The sequence below is a fragment of the Harpegnathos saltator genome, unplaced genomic scaffold (assembly GCF_003227715.2).
Source record: "Harpegnathos saltator strain DR-91 unplaced genomic scaffold, Hsal_v8.6 scaffold2, whole genome shotgun sequence".
In the NCBI taxonomy this organism is placed as follows: Eukaryota; Metazoa; Arthropoda; class Insecta; order Hymenoptera; family Formicidae; genus Harpegnathos; species Harpegnathos saltator.
In genome coordinates this window covers 950,766-975,030 of record NW_020229983.1, presented here as the reverse complement: position 1 = coordinate 975,030, position 24,265 = coordinate 950,766, and the positions used below count along the sequence as shown (strand labels likewise).

At 40.4% G+C, this 24,265-nt stretch overlaps 3 protein-coding genes across 7 annotated transcripts; 2 read left to right on the top strand and 1 right to left on the bottom strand.

Annotated features, from left to right (window-relative positions):
* Window positions 1-5,182: 5,182 nt before the first annotated feature.
* Window positions 5,183-6,349, bottom strand: LOC105181410 (transmembrane protein 147). Its single transcript, XM_011138161.3, has 4 exons — window positions 6,151-6,349; window positions 5,943-6,081; window positions 5,649-5,870; window positions 5,183-5,539 (listed from the first exon to the last, which is right to left on the bottom strand). Exons 1-4 carry the CDS (start codon window positions 6,225-6,227, stop codon window positions 5,288-5,290), a joined length of 690 nt encoding a protein of 229 aa, XP_011136463.2. The 5' UTR covers window positions 6,228-6,349; the 3' UTR covers window positions 5,183-5,287.
* A 158-nt stretch (window positions 6,350-6,507) lies between these two features.
* On the top strand, window positions 6,508-14,869 carry LOC105181409 (extensin). 5 transcript variants are annotated; one of them, XM_011138157.3, is made up of 16 exons: window positions 6,508-6,699; window positions 6,845-6,950; window positions 7,048-7,180; window positions 7,276-7,389; window positions 7,464-7,585; window positions 7,670-7,866; window positions 7,947-8,095; window positions 8,172-8,237; window positions 8,315-8,472; window positions 8,567-9,517; window positions 9,645-9,875; window positions 9,983-10,035; window positions 11,368-11,471; window positions 13,239-13,283; window positions 13,371-13,595; window positions 13,797-13,987. In XM_011138157.3, exons 2-16 carry the CDS (start codon window positions 6,909-6,911, stop codon window positions 13,823-13,825), a joined length of 2,619 nt encoding a protein of 872 aa, XP_011136459.1. In that variant the 5' UTR covers window positions 6,508-6,699; window positions 6,845-6,908; the 3' UTR covers window positions 13,826-13,987. The 5 variants fall into 5 exon arrangements, with proteins under 5 accessions (XP_011136459.1, XP_011136456.1, XP_019696124.1 ...); XM_011138154.3 differs by having other exon boundaries at window positions 6,682-6,699; window positions 7,464-7,582; window positions 13,816-14,869; XM_019840565.2 differs by having other exon boundaries at window positions 6,682-6,699; window positions 13,816-14,869.
* A 931-nt stretch (window positions 14,870-15,800) lies between these two features.
* Window positions 15,801-22,446, top strand: LOC105181413 (uncharacterized). The gene is made up of 4 exons (XM_025297969.1): window positions 15,801-15,921; window positions 16,177-16,528; window positions 16,979-17,542; window positions 21,834-22,446. Exons 1-4 carry the CDS (start codon window positions 15,801-15,803, stop codon window positions 22,444-22,446), a joined length of 1,650 nt encoding a protein of 549 aa, XP_025153754.1.
* The last annotated feature ends 1,819 nt before the right edge of the window (window positions 22,447-24,265 follow it).

Genomic DNA, 24,265 nt, shown 5'->3' with positions numbered 1-24,265 from the left:
CTCTACTCCCAGTAGAAGCGGAGATATCAACGCGAGAAAGCTTGAAAAACTTTAACCTTCGATATCTCCTAAACGGTTAGAGATACAGCCTGGTTCTGGCACAAATTAAATCCTCTTCAAAACCCTACATTTTGCCGTAAGTGACGACTCTCTACTCCCAGTAGAAGCGAGATATCAACGGAGAAATGTTGGAAACTTTCCTTCGATATCTCCTAAACGGTTAGAATACAGGCCTGGTCTGGCACCAAATTAAAGTCCTTTCAAAACCCTACATTTCGACTAATGGACGACTCTCTCTCCCAGTAGAAGCGGGATATACGACGAGGAAGCTGGATATCGACGGAGAAAGTGGAAACTTTAAACCTTCGATATCTCCTTAACGGTTAGAGATACAGGCCTGGTTCTGGGACCAAATAAATTTAAACCCTCTTTCAAAACCCTACATTTTCGACTACATATGGACGACTCTCTACTCCCAGAGAAGCGGAGATATTCGACGGAGGAAGGGCTGGACTAATGACGGACAATAAGCGACTGGGGAAACTTCTAAACTTCGATTTATCCTTTTTCCTTAAACGGGTTAGAGGAGATTGCACAGCAATCGATCTATTCTTGTCAGAAAATCTAACTTCCCTATGGTGTTGAACTGCAGCAATGAATCTTAAAAAATTCTTTAAGAATTTTTAATCTCTGAACTGAGGACTGTCCAACGACTCGAAAATTTTCTAAGCAATAATATCATTGTGTTTTAGTTCTTAATTTAATTTATTTATTTCTCTCCTTTTCCCGCGGGGGGGGGACGATGAAGGCTGGATATCGACGGAGAAAGGTTGGAAAACTTTAACCTTCGATATCTCCTAAACGGTTTAGAGATACAGGCTTCGGACAGGTACCAAATTAAAGCCCTTTCAAAACCCTACATTTTGGACTACATGGACGACCTCTACTCCCAATAGGAAGAACCGGAAGGATATCGACGGAGAAAGGTTGGAAAACTTTAACCTTCGATATCTCCTAAACGGTTAGAGATACAGGCTTCGGACAGGTACCAAATTAAAGCCCTTTCAAAACCCTACATTTTGGACTACATGGACGACCCTCTACTCCCAATAGAAGCGGAGATATCGACGAATGAAGGCTGGATATCGACGGAGAAAGGTTAGAAAACTTTAACCTTCGATATCTCCTAAACGGTTAGAGATACAGGCTTCGGACAGGTACCAAATTAAAGCCCTTTCAAAACCCTACATTTTGGACTACATGGACGACTCTCTACTCCCAGTAGAAGCGGAGATATCGACGGAGAAAGGTTGGAAAACTTTAACCTTCGATATCTTCTAAACGGTTAGAGATACAGGCTTCGGACAGGTACCAAATTAAAGCCCTTTCAAAACCCTACATTTTGGACTACAATGACGACCCTCTACTCCCAATAGAAGCGGAGATATCGACGGATGAAGGCTGGATATCGACGGAGAAAGGTTAGAAAACTTTAACCTTCGATATCTCCTAAACGGTTAGAGATACAGGCTTCGGACAGGTACCAAATTAAAGCCCTTTCAAAACCCTACATTTTGGACTACAATGACGACCCTCTACTCCCAATAGAAGCGGAGATATCGACGGATGAAGGCTGGATATCGACGGAGAAAGGTTAGAAAACTTTAACCTTCGATATCTCCTAAACGGTTAGAGATACAGGCTTCGGACAGGTACCAAATTAAAGCCCTTTCAAAACCCTACATTTTGGACTACAATGACGACCCTCTACTCCCAATAGAAGCGGAGATATCGACGGGTGAAGGCTGGATATCGACGGAGAAAGGTTAGAAAACTTTAACCTTCGATATCTCCTAAACGGTTAGAGATACAGGCTTCGGACAGGTACCAAATTAAAGCCCTTTCAAAACCCTACATTTTGGACTACAATGACGACCCTCTACTCCCAATAGAAGCGGAGATATCGACGGATGAAGGCTGGATATCGACGGAGAAATGTTAGAAAACTTTAACCTTCGATATCTCCTAAACGGTTAGAGATACAGGCTTCGGACAGGTACCAAATTAAAGCCCTTTCAAAACCCTACATTTTGGACTACAATGACGACCCTCTACTCCCAATAGAAGCGGAGATATCGACGGATGAAGGCTGGATATCGACGGAGAAAGGTTAGAAAACTTTAACCTTCGATATCTCCTAAACGGTTAGAGATACAGGCTTCGGACAGGTACCAAATTAAAGCCCTTTCAAAACCCTACATTTTGGACTACATGGACGACTCTCTACTCCCAGTAGAAGCGGAGATATCGACGGAGAAAGGTTGGAAAACTTTAACCTTCGATATCTCCTAAACGGTTAGAGATACAGGCTTCGGACAGGTACCAAATTAAAGCCCTTTCAAAACCCTACATTTTGGACTACATGGACGACTCTCTACTCCCAGTAGAAGCGGAGATATTGACGGATGAAGACTGGATATCGACGGAGAAAGGTTGGAAAACTTTAACCTTCGATATCTCCTAAACGGTTAGAGATACAGGCTTCGGACAGGTACCAAATTAAAGCCCTTTCAAAACCCTACATTTTGCACTACATGGACGACTCTCTACTCCCAGTAGAAGCGGAGATATCGACGGAGAAAGGTTGGAAAACTTTAACCTTCGATATCTCCTAAACGGTTCGAGATACAGGCCTGGTTCTGGCACCAAATTAAAGTCCTCTCAAAACCCTACATTTTGCCGTAAGTGACGACTCTCTACTCCCAGTAGAAGCGGAGATATCAATGGAGAAAGCTTGGAAAACTTTAACCTTCGATATCTCCTAAACGGTTAGAGGAACAGGCCTGGTTCTGGCACCAAATTAAAGTCCTCTCAAAACCCTACATTTTGCCGTAAGTGACGACTCTCTACTCCCAGTAGAAGCGGAGATATCGACGGAGAAAACTTGGAAAACTTTAACCTTCGATATCTCCTAAACGGTTAGAGATACAGGCCTGGTTCTGGCACCAAATTAAAGTCCTCTCAAAACCCTACATTTTGCCGTAAGTGACGACTCTCTACTCCCAGTAGAAGCGGAGATATCAAAGGAGAAAGCTTGGAAAACTTTAACCTTCGATATCTCCTAAACGGTTAGAGATACAGGCCTGGTTCTGGCACCAAATTAAAGTCCTCTCAAAACCCTACATTTTGCCTTAAGTGACGACTCTCTACTCCCAGTAGAAGCGGAGATATCAACGGAGAAAGCTTGAAAATCTTTAACCTTCGATATCTCCTAAACGGTTAGAGATACAGGCCTGGTTCTGGCACCAAATTAAAGTCCTCTCAAAACCCTACATTTTGCCGTAAGTGACGACTCTCTACTCCCAGTAGAAGCGGAGATATCAACGGAGAAAGCTTGGAAAACTTTAACCTTCGATATCTCCTAAACGGTTAGAGATACAGGCCTGGTTCTGGCACCAAATTAAAGTCCTCTCAAAACCCTACATTTTGCCGTAAGTGACGACTCTCTACTCCCAGTAGAAGCGGAGATATCAACGGAGAAAGCTTGGAAAACTTTAACCTTCGATATCTCCTAAACGGTTAGAGATACAGGCCTGGTTCTGGCACCAAATTAAAGTCCTCTCAAAACCCTACATTTTGCCGTAAGTGACGACTCTCTACTCCCTGTAGAAGCGGAGATATCAAAGGAGAAAGCTTGGAAAACTTTAATCTTCGATATCTCCTAAACGGTTAGAGATACAGGCTTCGGACAGGTACCAAATTAAAGCCCTTTCAAAACCCTACATTTTCGGCTACAATCACGACTCTCTACTCCTAGTAGAAGCGGAGATATCAACGGAGAAAGGTTGGAAAACTTTAATCTTCGAATACTTTTATTTAGACAATAAATGTTCCCCGAGGGGCATGCCCCCCGGAATAAATACAGAATTATTTCAGGCATAGGCCAGGTACCTTAGTTAAATACTTTATTGTCGGGGGACAATTTGCCCCTCCCGACCGTGGGCACCAATACGTAAATTCTTCTATATATATATGTATATTCCTAATAGAAACATTGCCCAGGCTAACAGGCCTGAGTAGCAATTTGTGAACGATTACAAGCGATGGGAAATATCCAAAAGATGGGAAGTTGGGTGCCATATGAATTGAATGACAGGCAATTGGAAAATCGAAAAATCGTCAGTGAAATGCTGCTTCGAAGGTATGAAAGGAAGCCTTTTCTGCATCGAATAGTAACGGGTGATGAAAAATGGATTTATTTCGAAAATCCCAAGCGAAAAGAATCATGGTTATCACCTGGCGAAGGCGGCCCATCGACTGCAAGGCCAAATCGCTTTGGTCGCAAGACCATGCTCTGTGGCTGGTGGGACCAGGTTGGTGTCGTATATTATGAACTGTTGAAACCTGGAGAAACAGTTAATATTGATCGCTACCAACAACAAATAATCAATTTGAACTGTGCATTGATCGAAAAACGTCCACAATACGCTCAAAGGCATGATAAGGTGATTTTGCAGCGTGACAACGCGCCGTCTCATACAGCAAAACCAGTCAAAGAAGTGTTGAAGTCACTTGGATGGGAAGTTTTATCGCATCCGCCGTACTCTCCAGACCTGGCTCCATCCAACTACCAACTTTTCGCATCGATGGGGCACGCGCTTGCAGAGTAGTACTTCGCCGATTTCGAAGAAGTTAAAAAATGGCTCGATGAATGGTTTAGCTCAAAGGAGGAACAGTTCTTTTGGAATGGCATCCATAAATTGCCTGAGAAATAGGCAAAATGTATAGAATCAAATGGCCAATACTTTGAATAAATATATTTTAACTATCCATTGTAAATAACGTGTTTTCTTTAGCGAAAAAACCGGAAACGAATTACCGACACACCTGGTATATGTGCCTAATGAAAGCACAATTATTAATAGAACATTTTTACAATAATATTTAAGTATGCGATAATATTTAATAATGCATAATATTCTCTAATATGTAATTTTTGACATTGTATTAACATAGTTGCGAACAATCCTACAAATTCAATATTTCAAAAACATTTGTACAATATTTGAAAAGATTATATTATCTAATATATAAAATTAATATTTTAAGATGCCAATTTACTGTTCTTTGTTTACTAGATGATGAAATTTGTATGGTAAAATAGAAAAGATAGACCACAAAATATAACAAACACATAAAAGTATTTATTGTACAATGTACATAATATATTATGGGAGAATGGAATGAGAAATTTTAACATGTTTCATAATTAATTTGTACATATTATTCAGAAAATTCCAATTGAATCTGCAACACCTGCATAAATATGTAATGTCATTATATTCATGAAGAAAGTGGTAACTGCCTTAATAATGAGTGTGAACCATGGACCAGCTAATAAAAGTGATGAAAGGAAGTCAAACACAAGCGACCTATATACTGTCAGTAGAAGCATACCAATTACTATAGGAACTAAACTACGTCGTAAATCATGTCTGGACCATAACCAAACCAATGTTGCAGTTGTTATATGTTGTACCTGTCAGGAAAATGTGACATAAATTTCATGAATTTTCCCTAGTGAATTTCATGTGACATGAAAGTTGTCTTTAATTTCTATGTATCAAATATGAACAATAAACTCTTACCAAGTTGATACTTGATTCAAGACTCTTTTGAATATATTTCCAATCAAATTCTGTATCACGTGCATCAACCCAAAGTAACAGGAATCTTGTAAGTAATCCTTCTGCTCCTGCCCATCCTATACCAACGGTTAAAACTTTGGTATAACCTTTACCTGGAATACTATTTAATACCAGCAAAAATCCTATCAAGTCTGCTAAGTCAATGGAAGACTTTAAAAATTCCTGGAAACATATTTCTCAATTTATTAAAATATCAGTATAATTTTGTGATGATGAATATTTAATAATATATACTCCAAAGACATTAAAACCTTCTTCTCCAACATTGTCAGCTGTTGGGAAAAATGTGGCAAGAGCCAGCATTTTTACAAGCTGTGTAAAAATATAAATTCCACTTGCTTGAATGCATTTCCAAAATGCACCATATTCTGATCTGAAATCAATTTACTTTACTTTTTACACTGTTTAATTTAGGTTAAAATCAAATTCTTGATATACTTACAGACCGGAATATTTATAAGTTAAGTGATAAGGTACATATACTAAAGCTAAACAGTTTCCGAAGTGATATAACGTCATTTTTCTATAATGTTTAGTCAATTTGCGGTACTATTTGAGGAAACTGATCAGTCAATCATAATAAAATTACCCACAACAAACGATCATCATCAACAATCAGAAACCATGATGAACAATGACTAGAGATAGGTTACTCGTTGCTTTTATTAGTTCAGAAATCTTCGCTATGTGTCGCTACTATTTCAGTTTTGGTTATGGTAACGACATAGATGTCGCTGTTAAGCGCAGTATCTGCAATTGGTTGTAGTGCGCAACAGTGGTAATGTTGAGTAGTGGATTAGTCACGATTCGCTGAGTGAACAATTTGCAAGAAATTTCACATATTTTTCCTTATTTTATAAGCAACGTTTGTAACTGTTTATAGGGAAAAATATATGGTTGTTGTGCACTTTAATGTAATTTAAATATCAAAAGTACAAGAGAAAGAGAGAGAAAGAGAGTAGCTTTGATTTTTATAAAATATATTTGAATGGTGAGTTCTTACTTCAAAGTATAACCTATCATTCCAATGACTTGTGTGAACTTGTATGTTTGATGGAACTATGTGACACGTTTTAGCAGAATCTTTCATGCCACTTTTATTATTTTCACGAACCATTTCTAATATGACTTTACAGCTTGGGAGAATGTTGTAGTCATGAAAATTGTTATATTAGTCACTGTAATACACGTTTTATCTCTATGGCTAAAGGAAAATTAAGAGGTTCTGATTCCAACAATAAGGTATGTTTATGTCATATATCTGTAATTACAATTATTTTGCTTGTAGATGAATTTTTGTTTCCTTTTTTAATATTCATGTGATATCTTACACGATTAGATAGCAGCATCAAATACAGCATTTAAGAATGGAGAAACATATACATGGGAGTTTGAGATCAATGAAACTCCACCTAGTGCTAGAACCTTACTTACCAAAGGTTATATACAAGATGAAATTAATTCATTTTCAGGTACAGTTAAATTCATCGTAATATATATCATCCAAGTTGTTATTTTTTGTATATATCTATTAATATTCTATTATTGCTATATTATGGTAATTTAGGAGCAACTGTATCAACACGCGGGCGTTTTATGACAGAGCAAGAAAAGCTTCGATGTCCAAATGAAAGACCGTTGTACCTTTATATACAAGGACATACAAAACACAATGTTGATTGTATGTATTATATAATTTTCCTATCTTAATTATTTTTGTTAAGATATATCTTTAGTAAATCTTTTATTTAACAGTGGCAATACAAAAGATCAATGAAATTATCAAAACAGAACACCAAAGTTCTTTAAATAGACCAAGCAGGTTTACAAATGCTCCACCACCTCTTATGAGTTTACATTCCGGAGTTACAACTGTGGTAATATTTTTGTCTTATTTAATTTGCATTTGTAAAATTATTTCATATAGTAATATTCAGTAACATGTTTATGCGAATTTATAGGAAAAAATTTGTGTTGGTATTGAGAATGCACCACAAGGTTTTGATTTACGTGGACGTATATTGGGTATTGGTGATGCAAATTTAATGTATATTAGAGGTGAAACCGGTGCAAATGTCACTTTAAGAGGTAGAGGATCTCAATTTGTTGACCCAGTTTTAGGGGCAGAATCTCCAGAACCGCTCCATTTGTACATAGAGTAAGAATGTCTAAAATTTTAGACTACTCATTAATAAAACAAATAAGTCGCATAGTTTGTAAAATATTATTTTTGTTTAGACATCCAAAACCAGAAGCATTACAAAATGCAAAACAATTGGCTATCAACTTGATACAAACAATACAATCTGAATTACAAACTTATATCCAGCAACAACCGCCACCGGTACAACCTCAGCAAGTTATGGAACAATCACAAATACAACAAAGTATGTAATTTACATACAAATTAGCTACTTATATATAATATAATTATAAATGATATAATCTTTCTCTAATTTATAGCCCAATTTCAAACTATGAACATTGGTACCTTGGCCCAGCCCAATATGGTCACAATACAACATCAAGGTATAATATATATTATAGGAATTATATATCGTTAATCATAGATTATTTGAAATATAATGTTAATATTTATTTAACAGATATTATACAGCATCCACAAAGTAATGTTGTAACATTACCGGCAACAATTCTTACTGCTACTGTAGCTGGTACTCCAGGTCCTGGTGTATCAGTCCCACCTCCAGGGGTATATATACCACCTCACACTGGACCATTAGTTCCACCTCCGCAAGCTCAGGTGTGTAATTAAACTCAAATTAGGCACTTTGTCATTGCATAAAGTTGTTTAGTGGAAATTAATGACGTGACATAAATGAATGTTCTAATTAAAGGAGATACAGACTTTCATGCCACCACCACCAGTTGGGCAAGTACAGTTAATTGGTCCTCCGTCAACAGTAAGTCAAGTTCAGTATCAGATACATCCTGGTCAGCCACTGCAAATCCAAGGGATTCAACCAGGGTCGCAATCTTCGCCGCAGCCTGTGGCACAGATGTATGTCATGAGCCAGCCACCACCGCAGAGTCCTGCGCAACAGAGTTTCATAACGAGTAGCAGCGCGCCGGCGAGCGGGGCGGTGTCGTACGTTTATACCCAGCCGAACGTACAGAGGCCAGCCACACCATCGCAAGGCATCATCGAAACTGTTAATGTCAACTTGCAACAACCTCCTCCACCCGCAGCGCCGCTCAATATAACACAGCAGCCGCCACCACCATTGCTACATCTTCACTTTCCGCCGCCAAACTTCCCGCCGAATCAACCGCCTCCTCCCGTGCCGCAAACTTATCAGATACAATATCAGCAGGTACAGGCACCCGCATCACAATCGCAAACGCAGTTCGTCCTGCAACCTGGCGAGCACATTGTTCCACCTCAGCTGCAACAGAATCACGAGCAATCTCAAGCTGTCGCTCAGCATATAATACCGCCGCAATTCGAGGGTCACGCTCCACCGTTCCACCTGCAAGTACCTCCTCCGTCAGCGCAAACCTTCCTAGTTCCCAACGCTCAGTCCCCGCAGCATCACCCGCAACCTCCGCTCCCACCCGGCGGTGAGATTCAGCATCAGCAGGAGGGCCCGGTGGAGCAAGGGCCATTGCCGCAGCCAGTACCACCTCCGCAGATCGTGCCACCACCGTCGATCGGCCAGATGCCGAATTCCATGAATATTCTTACTAGTGTACCGCCGCCGACGCAACCGCCGCCTCCGCAAAACGCACCGTGGCTTTATCAGGCGCAGCAACCGCAGCAAATACCGCAACCGCAAGGGCAATTGCAGGTATTGCGCGACATTGTTAGAGTTCTGATATCGTTTATACTGATGTTTAACTATTTGGTATCGTTATTGCCCCTTCGCAAGGGGCGACAAAGATACACAATGTTCGTTTTACAAAACAATTTTATAGATGCAAATGCCGCCGCAGAATATACCTCTTCATAACGTACCTCCACCGCAAGTTCAAGCTCAAATACAATATCATCCTCAGCACATACAGTATCAGAACGGGCATGTGCCGACGCAAGTGCACTACACGATGCAACCACCGCATCAGCAGTTTGAGCAGAAGCCCGATTCTCCGGAGCAGCAGAAGTCGCACGGAGTAAAAAGAAGGTTTTCAGACGTTGAAGGAGGTCAGGTAGAGTATCGTTCGCGGAAATCGCATTTTTCGCGAGCCGAAAAATGTGCAATGGAATTTTGTGGTATTTATTTAATTCTATTTCTTTTTTGGAATACACGTCATAGGAGCCACCACCATATCAATGCGCACCGCTACCCGCACAACGTCATGGCACAGGGTAAGTCCAAGAAAGTACTGTTATTTTAACCGATATATGCTGTAACATATAAATTAACGTAACTTTACGATAGCCGTCACGCATTTAGAGGAGCTATACCTTGGTAGATTGTGAGTGAGGGAAACTTGTGTGCTTGCTTGAATAAAGCAGGTGTATCAAGTGTAAAATTTTAACTAGGTGTCTACTAAAAAAGCTACTGATAATTTCCAGAATTATAGGCTACTATAACATAAACGCACAAACGATGATTTTAATCGTGGATTAAAATCCTGTCGGTACGAAGAGAACTATCGATAAAGAAACAACTGCTTCGAATCGCTTATGCTTCATTCATAGCAAATGCAAATTTAATAAAGAAAAAAGAAACGATTGTAGAATTACATGAAGAAAATGTAAGCCAATGTGTCCAACTGTCTTCTTACAGAAAGCTGCTTTTGCGCGTTACCTAACAAGGCATTATACTAATTATTCCACAAAAAGTGGAGAAACTCTGCTTTTACAGTAATATTGTTTTACTATAAAAGCGGAGGTACCAAAAGAGTGTTTGGATATTTCATGAATATAATAGATGTTTTATATTCACAGATATGTATCATTATACTTTTCCTGAGAAATCTTATAAGAGTCATTAACTATGAACATGATTCATTGGCTGCAAGATCCAGATATATCCATATCGATAAATTATTTTCAGTCCTTGAAAATAGTTTAATTCGATGGAAAGTTAAGACTATGTGAAGTTTCCATGTTGTTCATAAACGTTCGATAATGTTTTAATCATCATAGGTGTGCACATATATCTGGCTCTTTTGCAAAATATTTTTTCTGTAAATTGTATGGTTATATAGAGATATTTTTTTTTAATTAATTAAAGCGATGTTATTATCTTTGCAAGTGTAGTGTAAAGATAATAATAAACTTGCATTTTCCTCATGTTATCCACGATTTCATATCGTTGGAATCTTCAAGTACAATTTTTTTTGCCAGAATCACTAATTTTATGTTCTCTTAGCATAAGTGATAAGCCAAAAGAGACGTGTCGCGGCAATATAATTGCTACTTTTGCCGAACATCAGCAAAATAATCATACAGATTATTTGAACGTACATTGTAATGTTCGATATAACGATATTACAATTACGTTTGTAAAAACACTTACTAACGTAAGTCGACGTCATTAACTGTGTGATCTGGCAAAACCAGATATTTTCCATATTTCAGAAGTATCCAAGGGTGCGCATCAGGTGATTTTTGTCTTAGTGCTTGTGAAATGTCTCTCAGATGAAATCTTTAATTTGGAATTAATAATTCGCACCTGCATTGTTTAAGCAGAGAAGGTGATCGACAACAGCAAGTCTTACATGGCCCATCACCCACACCTGCGGGTCTACCACATGGAGATCGAAACAAGATGCTTATACCAGCCACACACCCAGGTCTGTAACTAAGAGTATTTAGCACGGAAAAGGTGCTGGATACCTTTGGAAATCAGAAACGTAATATAGGATGTTATAAAAAAATGCGTTACATCAGCAAAAAGATTGTATTCTCGAGGGACTTTTGACACCGTAACCGTTTAATCTATGGAGAGAGACCCCGGATTCCTTCTTGAATACAACTTTGATATTGGCATAATATGTGAATTTATATTCTTTACCGTATAATACACACGACGTGACATTGTTCGTGTTAATATAAGTCTTGAAGAGAATAACTTTGAAGAATAAATATATATATATATATACATATACATATATACATATATATTTCAGATAGGTATCTAGCATTGTTTTCTTAATACTCTTAGACTGTAGTATATTATTATTGTAAATAATCTTTTTTGGTAATTATAATACAAACTTTCCTTGACTTTTTTAATTTACATCTTAGCAAACCGCTTTTTTATGCATTTGTTGAGGATACCTGCGGAGATGGACATCCAGAAAAAGTAATAAGGATTATTGCAATCTCACCGCATAGAAAATGCTTTGACAGTTATCTTTAAATTTATTTATTATTATTATTTTATATATAGACCCTCCCCAGATATAAAAACTGCACTGCACGTATTATACTGTCGCGAAGGCGTCGCAAAGTATTCATTCATTTCGGTGCTCTCTCTCTCTCTTTTTTTATAGTGTCTTTTTTATTAAATATAAATGTGCATTTTTCAGATGCAAGTGTAACCTGTGATTTTCCACTTCAGTGTTTGTTTATCCAGTATTAATCATGCTTACTATTATTAGGATTCTGTTTTAAGATATGTTACATACATATTTTTAATGTTACCATTTTAAGTTCAATATATCTTGGACCTGCGTATTCTTTAGGTTAAACTTCGTCTCCGCCTGACTATACTATCCAGGAGAGGACTGAGATGACTGAGTTGCATTTAAACGGATACATGTTTATCGATAATAATATACGAATATTAGTGATGTCTGGAATTTTATATGAAAAAATGCTAATATCTGTGTATTATATAACATCATCAGTGAAGTGATGTCTTTTGTCTTTGTTGTTGCAGTGACCTGAACAATTGTGTAATGGAAACTGTGTGAGCGATTATGTAACGGAAGGAATTTATAGATGCAGAAAAAGATGTAGTTTTAATGAATAAGTTTATACTTTACAGATAGAGAGCAAATAACTGTATGGCTTCAGATTCTTAATGGGACTGATAAAAAACAAAAGTGGTAACCACCTAATATTACGCAAGAATGTGTAAACTGCGTTGCTTGCTTTCAGAATTTAATAGCGATTACCAAATCGCTCTGCTAGTTTGGCAATGGTTAATGGCGTGAAATATTGTCCTAATATCTAATTTAGTTCTTTAAGAATAGACTCGAATTTAGAGAATTAAATTTCTTCCCCTCGCTACAGTATCCTCTCGAGCGGAAGATGAAGACCGGGAGAGGTTTTCTTACAATACGGATATACAAACTACTTTGCAATGTTAGATCCGCATCTAAATTCAGAAAAGATTTGTTTTTCTATTCTTTATGCTTGCGATTGACGACATTAAGATTAATTACGTTCCGCTGAACGGCGAGTTTCCTTTTTTCTTTTTTAAGTTTATTATTACATTACAATATTTCATCGCATAATTTGCCATGTTAAATCCCATCATTACGTTACATCTACATAGTTATATAAGGACTTGTCGTTTCCTTCTCTTTATGTCATTCGTCTTAATCGTTTAGGTGAAAAACGGAACTTGGAGCAAAAGCCTGCAGGATTAGCTTCAGGTATGTCAGAGGCACGCGGGATGCTCCATAACATAGAAAAAAAAACCAACTTTTCATACGATTGCAATGTACATCATATTTTACAAGTAGGAAATGAGCAGACTGCAATTGGAGAGTCCGGGAATGTTCATCCTGGACCTGGAAACGGCCCTCCATTGCCGCCTCCGCCTTCGCCACAGGCACCTTGGCAGAATCATCATGTGAGGGTTCCTTGGGGTAGACCACCGCCAATTCCGAGGGAGGGGGAACATCCTGCAGTCGGTCCCGGCTTACCTCCCATTAATATGCCACCTCCTCAGATCAGGCCAAGAGGTGAGCGTTTGATTCATTATCACGCGTCACAGTCGCGCCATTTTTACTCGATACATTGAATTTTAAACGCGTTACGTTTAATCGGACCTTCACGGTTACGTCAGCCATTCCCTTATCATCATACACGAGAAATTATAGATTCAACATTAGCGTGACCTTCCTGTATGCGCGATTAGAATGACGTACTGAACGCACTTGAAGAACGCGCTGCTGTGTTTAGGCCCCGCTGACGGTAACCGGTCCCCCACTCAGAACGCCGTGTTAGAGCAGCCGTTAAACGTCGAGTACAATCAAATGCCACCATACACGTCGAAACCGCCGCCTTACAACGCGCATCCGTTGATGCAGTCGATTTGTAACCCTCCGCCGCCGCCGCCGCCGCATCACCAACAACGGCCGCAGCATCCTTCTCAAGCGGTGCAGCATTATCAGGTGCCAATCTCTCAAACATATCAGCCGCCGACGTCCTGTCCACCGTGGATGAATTGAAAGTCAAGCTGCAGCAGAGGTGTTGTTTCCCGCTCTAGTACCTGGACGATGACTGATGTGACTTTTACCGAATGTAATATCGCTTTAACGTGAGCGACGCAACGATGTATTAGCGATGTAAGCTATGAGGGGATCTGATGGAAATGCGAGCAATTGGATCTATTTTGCGTTTATTGCCTCGTATTATTCACACACTCGATTGTTCCTCGTGTAATAATAGTTGCAATGGATAATTTAATGTGATGATTAAGTAACTTGTACAATATTATATAGTAGCTACTATATAATTTAGTAATCTGTTTCCAGGACGCTAATGAACATGTAAAAATGTATAAATTTCGAAAATTATTTATATTGTACAATCTTTAAATTCTATCCATCACGGGGAGGTGAGACGCGCAAATCGATTATGTGAAATGCGTGACCGGATTGTATGAGGAAATATAACGTCTCGTTAACGATATAGTTACTTACTGATTGCGTAGCTTGTCTTCAAACATATATATACACGCTAAGAGCGTAATTAATTAATTGTATAATAGATGCGTCTAGAAAGAGAACGACAGCGTTATTATAACTTTTGATTTGATCATTGCGCATACGAGAACCATTTGTTTTGTATACAAACACACACACACAACACACAAATAATGATAGCGTCGAATCTTCATCTCTGGCGCGGTAAAAAAAACTGCATCTCCATTTATAGATAGGTACATAACAACATGTGTAACGTATGTATGCGATTTTTTTATGCAACAGCCAATAAATCGTTATTGCCAATATGCAGTAGTTTCGTGTCGACGTTGCCGTTGCGTCTCGTCACTCTTGCGCGTAACATACCGGCCGTTTCTCGGGTCGATGCGAACTGGCAAACAGCGGTAAAACCGCACCGTTTCCATTTGCAGCGAGCAATCGTCGCAATTAGCCCCGTTAAACGCCGCCGGCTCGGCACTGGAAGGGGCGGGCGAGGGGAGCAGCAGCGGCGATCAAATCCTGACCAAGGCGTCCGTGTTGCAGGTGGAAAGGGAGGAGGCGACGCAGGGGGCGAAATTCCGCTCGATACAAATTCGATAAAGCGGCGGCCGCCGCCGCCGCCGCCACCACCGGGCCGCAGGACCCGCTCGTTACCGGATCCGGCGGTCTGCTAGTTGTTACGTCAGAAAACTCGATTCTCGTCGAGTTCCGTAACCGCGTTGCCGATACTTCGGGGGAAGTTTAATTTGCCGGATAGAGCGGCGCATTATATGGCCTTGTCACCACGGTGAATTCTTTCGCCGGACGATCGCCGGGCCAATGGGGAGTGGTGAATTTCACCGAGGAATCTCCGCCGCTCTGTTGCATGCGTTAAAACGCGGTTGTTAATTTTCGGCGAGCTCAAAGCCGTGCCGCTGCTCGACGATCGCGGCGCTTCCAAACTTGAGCGAACTTGGATGCAATTTTGTCTTTGTTGTATGCACGCGCTTTCTCCTCTCTCCCTCTCTCTCCCTGGCGAGTGTGTGGAGTGACGATAACACGGGGGATCGCGATGAATTAGACGCGCTTCGATCGACGGTTCTTCCCCACGCGGGAAATCTCGCGCTCGATCGAACAGACGACGGCAGGCATATCATGACTATTCGAATTTCCGGAATCGATTATCGTAATCAGGGTTATCTCCCGAAGCGGTTACCACATCAGAGGGATGCTCGCAGCGAGCACAATCGCTCTTCAATGATGTCGCTTTGTCCGTCGTCGTCTCATCAGCTCGTCGCGGCGGCGATCGCGTTTCGACGCGCCCGTCGCAAATTCCCGAAGGACTTCGGCCTTGAGAACGCGGCCGAGTGTGCATCTGGCAGTGCAGAGGTTATCTGTCCCTCATCCGTATATCTTCCTTCTTGTTCTAAGTAAGGTCGCGATCACGCATATGACGAAAAGGAGGAAGCAAAATGGGAAGCGCGTGACTCGAGTCCGCCGGATCAGTCTGAAGCTCCTTCTCATAATCACTTTCTCCTGAGTCCTCCTAGAGCAGATTTCTCTCGTGCGATTTCGCATCCCGCAACGTCCGGGATCCGTCGAGCGATCTCGAGGGCGATCTATCAGTGTGCTTCAGAGACGGACGCGTCTTTCCAGGCGGAAATCGCGACGAGCCGCGAAGGACTCATTAATCAAGCGAGATCGAGCTCCTCGCTGATGAGGCGCGCGTGCGGGTCAAGATCCGATTACGTTTGTCCGGCGGGTGTGCGAGGACTCTGCGATTACGAGCACCCTTACGCCGGCGAGAACCTGATCGTCAGTTGCGCTTGCTGCCGGAACGGAAGAAGCGGCGAGGACATCCCAGCGCTGCGGGACGAGTGCAGCGGCGGAGACGGAATCGATACCGTGCCGAGCAGAGAGCGCGAGGAGGTGCCAGCGACGTCGGCCGCAGATAAAAATGTATCTGCGAAAGCCGCCGAGCATGACAGGTCCGTCTTCGAGAGAGGCCCCGGCCAGCCCGGTTGCTCGCGCTGTTTATTTGTTTATTTACTGCATCGCCCACGCGTCGGTTTTTTCCGGCTAGCCCGACAACGGGCGAAACCGACGGCGGTTGTACTTGTTGCTGGCGAAACATGCTAGCGATATGCACTATGCGGAGTTGAATTTCAAAATGTACTCCGAGAAGGCAGCAACACACGGCTCGCGCGCGGTCGGTCGCAGCATTGTTACTTTCGCGCGCACCACTTCAAAGGCTCTCTCGATGTGGTTCTACAAAAAAAAAAAGAAAATAAAAAAGAGAAGAGACAGAAAAAGAAAAAACGCAGAAATGTAGCCCAATGCACTCTCATCTCTGAGAGTGCCAGCGGAACGAGAAAGCGCGAGACTACGATGCTGCGAGCCAGCATCTCCGCTAAACTGATCGCTGTTCACGAACGCAGGTGCGACATGGCACCAAGGGCAACGAGGGCCGAAGAGGAGGCTGCTAAAACGATGGAATGGATCTCGCGGTGCGCGCGCGGTTCAACGTTCTACCATCACCGTAAAGCGCGCTGCTCGTCGAGGCCGTGCTCGAGCTTGGCTACTGGCGGTCTAACGCGCGATGCATCCTTCCGAGAGAACGGCAGGATCGCGTCCGGCGAGTCCTCCGCCGACAAGGGCAAGGACTTTGCGTCATTGAGCTGTCACGGCACGTCCGTCGGTCTCGACGACGGCGTCGCGGAGAACGTTGTTACCAGCGACGGGCTTCGGACTCACAGTTCGAGTGCCGAGGACGCATGGACGAAACTGAATGCCTTGACGCCTCGTCGGAGGACCGCGGACTCGTCCTGCCGATGTCGATGCGAGGAGTCTCATCCGCGCGAGGAGCCCACGCCGGATCTGTCGGGCTCGTCGTGCGAGCATTACTGCGACGACGGCTGCCGTCATCACCGTCGCGACTGCTTCCATTGCTGTTGTCGGCTGAGTCGGCGCGACTCGTCCGCGAACGCGGAAGGATTGATGAGGTATTTTCTTATGACTTTGACGAGGGAACATAAGGAAGTCGCGAGTTCAAAAAATTCTGAAACTTTGTGTGGAAGTAAAGTAGCTTATCCGTAATGCAAAACTCTTTTTTGCTCGTGCGGAATTTCAGTCTGAGGGGATGAGAGACCACTCTTTGAAAAAAAACCATTTTCATTTTTAGCATACATCTTTCAAAATACGAGGCATATGCAGAAATGGTTTATGTGAAAGTTGTAGTGTATTTCATATTCTTTGTAATTGTGCATTCAGATTGTGCAAAATTGAAAAATTTCTGAATCCCCCTCCTCCCTCACAATTACTTTCACAAATTTTTAAGTTGTTCTTAGAACAAAAATAAAGAGCATATATTAAATTAATCTATATATAACAATAGAAATTGCAAGCGATTATATTTTTTAGAGATAGAGACAATTACATAGAGCTATAGGCGCTGCGCTGAAGATGCTATAGGTGCGTAGGCGCTTTTGAATTGCGCTGTACTCAATAACTGCGTCTTACTATCGAGTTGATGTTTTTCTATACTGCAAAAGAATTTAATCCTAATGACATTGCAATGTATTACACAAGATATGAACGAGAGCAGAGATTAATTTCTTCTTCTTGATGTGCCATATCCGATCTCGGACGTTGGCGATTTTTCTTTCAATATATATGCGTTGCGCATTTAAATTATCCATATTGTATACGGGACCTACAGTTTAACGACGATTCCAAATGGCAGTATTAGAGATTAGAGAGATTTTACTAGGCAGAGATACTCTCGGTGGTTTGCCATTGCCTTCCGAGAAGAGAGCGATCGTATACAATATTTGGGTTCTGCCGGGAAATTATTGACCCTAAGTGATCTTCGGCATTATAAACTAGTGCGCTGTCTATTATGCCACGCTCTCTCTTATTAATTTGCTTATGTAAAAATAGTAACATATGTGTGTCAGGGAATAAGGATGCTGCGGATAAGGACATATTATTCTATGTATGCTGACAAAAGCTTACCTTTTACATGAGATAATGGTCTTAATAGGATTCAAATGGTACTTTTAAAAAAATATTACTTCAATATTATTTACTTATCTGTATTACATGTAGTATGCTTTGTAAACACCGATAATCACACATTACTAGATAATTCATACGTTCTGCTATAGCTTTTGAAACAGCGATGGAACGGCAAATTAATGTTTAAGGATAGGTATGAAATAGCGTATGAATGCTAAAAAACGCAAAATCCTTTTTAATCGTGAAGAGACTAGATTGCCAATACTAAAAATCTGTAACACACACGAATATATAGCATACGTAAAATTTACAGGGTGTTTTAGAAAAGGGTTTGCAGGGGAGAGAGTATTCATTATACCGAGTAAAAAGTGTTTAGTAAATATAATCAGGAAATCGCCCCTTCCAGAGTTACAATCGTGTCTTTCGTCTTTGGTAACACGAATTTAACGAACGAATATCTTACCATATTAATACTTTAATGTTTACAGAAGATGTCTACTTGGTGTGTCCTCCTCCAAAAATTTTTAATCTTCCTCGAATGCTAAAAAACGTAAAATCCTTTTTAATTGTGAAGAGACTAGATACAAAAAAAAGAATAAAGTAAAAAGAATTGCCGTCTCTGAAATCGCGAAGATAGCGCAAACCGTGAGCAGGCCTGTCATCATACATCATTATACAGTTGCACAAATTGATCAATATTAAACGTTGTGCGTCAATAACTAAAGGCTGACGATTAGATTTTCGTATCGCATTGGAAGAAAGAGATATAGATAAAATCATTAGATGTATATAGCTTCAGATTATATACAAATTTTATTAAATATATTTTTGACACTGTCATGGTGTTAAATCTTGCAATTGATCTCCAAACTAAAAATAATATGTTGAAGATGCAATTATTGCCACATAATTATTTCTCGTCGCCCAGCTTCCAAAATTTACTTAAATATACGTGGTTTACAAATAGATAAGCGTACTGATAAAATCGACAGAGTACACCACTTTGTTTCGAAAGCTATTCGAATGTAACGTAAAAAAGTGAAGAAAATGAAGCATACACATGTTATTATTTTTATATAAGCAAATTAATCTTGTTCATATCTTATGCAGTGTTATTAGGATATTGCAATGTTATTAGGATTAAGTTCTTATCATCTTACAGTATATAGGAAAATACCAACTCGATAATAAGACGCAGTTATCGAGTATAGCGCAATTCAAAAGCACCTACCTACAGCGCGGCATTTATAGTTCTACGTAATTATCTCTATCTCTAAAAACTGTAATTGCTTTCAATTTCTATTATTATATATGGATGAATTTGATATATGATGCACTTTATTTTTGCTTTAAGAACAATTTAAAAATTTTTGAAAGTAATAGGAAAGGAGAAGGGGATTTCAAAAATTTTCAATTTTGTAAAATCTGAATATATAGTTGTAAGAAATATGAAATACACTACAACTTTCATATAAACTATTTTTGCATACAAATGTCTCGTATTTTAAAAGATATACGTTGAAAATAAAAATGTTTTTTTTTTCGAAGGGTGGTTTCACTTCCTCAGACTGGAATTCTGAACGAGCAAAAAATAGTTTTGCATTACGGATAAAATATTGGGTTGGAAACTAAGCGATTGCGGATTTTGTCGACAGATGGATTTTACACTTTCTTTTGTTTCGTTAACGTGTTCAAAGTACCTAACCTATATTTTTTTCTTATTGTTTAGACTTCTACCTTTCATTTAGTACAAAAATTATATCGATTAGTTCTTTAGTTTTGTTTTTATCTCAATTTAAAAATGGAAGAGCAAGACGTGCACTTCAGACATATTTTATTGTATTATTTCCGAAAAGGCAAGAACGCATCGCAAGCACACAAGAAGTTATGTGCCGTATATGGGAATGAAGCCTTGAAAGAAAGACAGTGTCAAAATTGGTTTGCCAGATTTCGTTCTGGTGATTTTTCATTGAAAAATGCTCAACGATCTGGCCGTCCAGTTGAAGTCGATGAGACCCATATCAAGGCCATTATCGATTCAGATCGTCGTAGCACAACACGTGATATTGCAGAGAAGCTCAATGTATCGCATATATGCATTGAAAAAAATTTAAAAAAGCAAATTAAAAATTTTGAATTTTCATTCTTATTTAAAATCCGCAATCACTTAGTTGCCAACCCAATATTTTACTTCCACTTCAGAAATTTTTGAATTTCCGAGTTTCCTATGTATCCCCCTTTGTGAGCTCTGATATATTATATATCAGGCAATATATTATATATTGATATATTATATAACGAATATATTCGTTGCCAATACTAAAAATCTGTAACACACGCAAATATGTAGCACGCGTAATTTATAGGGTGTTTCAGAAAAGGGTTTGCAGGGGAAAGAGTAATCATTATTCCGAGTAAAAAGTGTTCAGTAAATATGAATCAGGAAATCGCCTCTTTCAGAGTTACAATCATGTCTTTCGACTTTGGTGACAAATTTAACGAACGAATATCTTACCATATTAATACGTTGATGTTTACAGAAGATGTTTGTACTTTTGGTGTGTTCTTCTTCAAAAATTTCTAATCTTCCTTGAATTGGTTGCATTTCTATACGATAAATAAATTCGTTGAAAGTTTAATCGATTATATGGCTTCCTCGGTTTCTCGATTTGGGCCCATTAGATTACTTTTCTTGGAGATATGTTAAAAATTCATTTTTAACCCTATTGTATAATCACCAATATTGTATAACCACCGATAGCATTATATAGCTAGCCATTTTTAGACTCCATTATATTTTTCACTGATAAATAATATAATGTAAGAATTACACCGGAGAATCAAAGATACAGATGAACTGATTAATAAATAGTACATAACGAGTACTATTTAAAAGTCCAAAACCGTAAAACATTTATAACTGTTAAAGGGTTGAACTTTCGACCTACATTTACTAAGCACTTTTTATTCACTGTAACAGTACTACCTACCGTATAAATTAAACCCTTTTTTCAATTTTGTATAGCAACATAAAGTATATAGAGTTTCAGTTAGTGGCGGGAGAAATTGGAGCGCAGCCTAAGAAATTAATTAACACGGCGTCGCGTCTCATGTATCCTCGAAATATTATTTTACGAAATATCGTTGTTTAAAGAAGAAAAATACACACGACAAAAAGGTCGCGTGTTGCCGAAGAGAAGGAGAAGGCAAAAATTGCAACGCCGTGGTTATGATTGTTCTGTTTGATTCACGTCCTTCGCGCCATTCGTATTGTAGATGCGAGACGCGCGGTCGTATCTACGACGGGCTGGCTCAAAAGCACAAAAGCTGGCGCGATGGCGAGAGTCGATTGTACGCGCTACGCTCCTGCTCCAAGGACTTCGGTACAATGTCCGCCGATCGCGAGTACAAGGACGAAGAGCGCGAGAACCGGTCCAAGAACGAGGAAGAGAGGGATGAGGATGGGGCGAACGAGGACGACGAGGAGGAGGATGACGACAACGTGGCCGTTATCAATCACAAGGACTCCATGTGCATCCTCGCTGAAAAATATAAAGCCGGCAGGAGGTACCGCGGTGGAGGCTGCGAGGACGAGGCAGACAGGACGGGCGAGGACGCGTGTAACAAATCGTTGACTTCGAAAATCATCGATCAGCCGGAGCTAACTGAGAGTTTCATGAGCGCAGCCCTACGTGGGGACGCGAGCGTGAAACACGTTTGCCGAGCACATTGCGAGAGCTGCGGGACCGTGATCGCAAGTGCGTATAATCGCGGAGGCGGATACGTGCCGTCAGAAATTAAATACGAGCGACCGAAAGCCCCTTCGGGCGACCTGGCTAGCACCATTCGATGTTGCTCAATGCGGGCGCCTTGTAAACGCACCTTCTGACTTCGAGGCCGTCTCATGAACGTCTCTTTATGGATTTTTTACGATTTTCTCTTTTTTAGTTATTTTTAGCATTAAACGTTCACGCGGTGCGCCACGTCAGCGCGCCGCTGAACGGCAGGAAGGAGGGACGAAGGGGAGAGGGAAAGACGGGAATTAAAAATCAATTAGAATTTACCTCGATTTGGTTAATGCTTTTTATACGATGCAGCGGCGAGACGCCGCGCCGGCGCAATATCAAGCGCTGAAAATTTTTTTTCATGGGACAGTGCCCGCCCGGGGCGTACTAATGCGAAATAATGTAACAGGGTATTAAAGCACTAACTGTCGAGAATAAAAATTATGCAAATCAAATTTCGACGACTCGGCCGGGAACGGTTTAGCCCGCATCGGTCGAATGAAATTAACGTTACATAGGCGAAACAGTTAAGCTCGTTACGGTCGCACGCGTGCGACGGGACCGTTTCGTCCGAGAGAATTTTAAGCTCGCGCTGCGAAAGCGCATCACGTTAACGGAATTATCGAACGTAAGCATGTGCATTAAAGTGCCGCGGTATCTCCGGCATTCAGCGGCCTCCGGAAGCGGCGCTTTTTGCCCCGGCTACTCTCTCTCTTTCTCTCTCTCTCTCTCTCTCTCTCTCTCTCTCTCTCTCTCTCTCTCATTCTCTTTGTGCACCGGCCGCTTGTTGTCGTCTCCTGCTCCTTTGCTCGTTCCGCCGTAGTCTCCATGTTAATTGGCTCATCCAGTGCACTCAGAGAAGGATTCTACCGCTGCGTCCGCGCGCGCCACTTTCACCAGGCTCTTCGGTTACCCCTCACGCCAGATCCGCATCTGCTTCTCTGTCACGTTCCGCCATCACTTCGATCTCGTGACCTTCTTCCTGATCTCTGACTGTCGTGATGTCGTCCACCAGTTTGTAAGACGATTCGTCAAGTCTTTCCGGCTGCGTGACTTCCTCCTTTTCGTATCCTGTTTACACATCCGGTCGCATAATGCAATCGGATTAATAGTATGGATTAACAGTCGTGGCATGTTCAACCCTCTGTCGATCACATTAGGGAAATTACGTCAATAGTCGCAAAATCCAAAATTTTCCGGCTCGAAGATATAAAACAGATGGTAAAATGAGCCGACCATTTTCATTTTGTAACATAATCGTCTGTTATCTCAGCATATTTTTAGAAGGGTGAATTAATTTTTCTACTCTACTGCTAAATAAAAATTAAAAAAAGTATTCTGGAAGTTTGTCTTTAAAATGGTTCAACGTTGCGGAAGATTTTTCATCGCTGATAAATTTAGTTTCGGATGTAAATAGGATTTCAATTTTGAAAATGAAAAATCACCCATCCTCTACAGCCTCGATTTAATCCCTAGTGACTGCTTTTTATTTTCAAATTCGATTTGCGTAGTTATCGGTGTTGAAAGAATCTCCGTGGTATCAAACTATGCTAAAAGATAAAGGTACGAAACACATTTTTCACTGACGTAAACAAATTAATTCATCGTTATAAAATATGTGTTGAAATGAAAGGTGATTATATTACTAAATAAAATTGTCATTTCATTATCATATTTTTCATACCTTCGAGCTGAAAATTTTTTAATTTCACTACTCTGTCTCTCAGATGCTATCATATTCTAATTCAACTATCAACTGATTAAACCAACTTTTTACTTTGAGATATCTAGAAATGAATCCTGCTCATTACGGGAAGCAAGCACCGTGCAGAAGCATAATCTAGTTAACTACGTCGAAACAGGAAACAAAAATTTCTCCCTCCCATGTGCGTGTTATCTTAGCGTATATCTGACGGATACAAC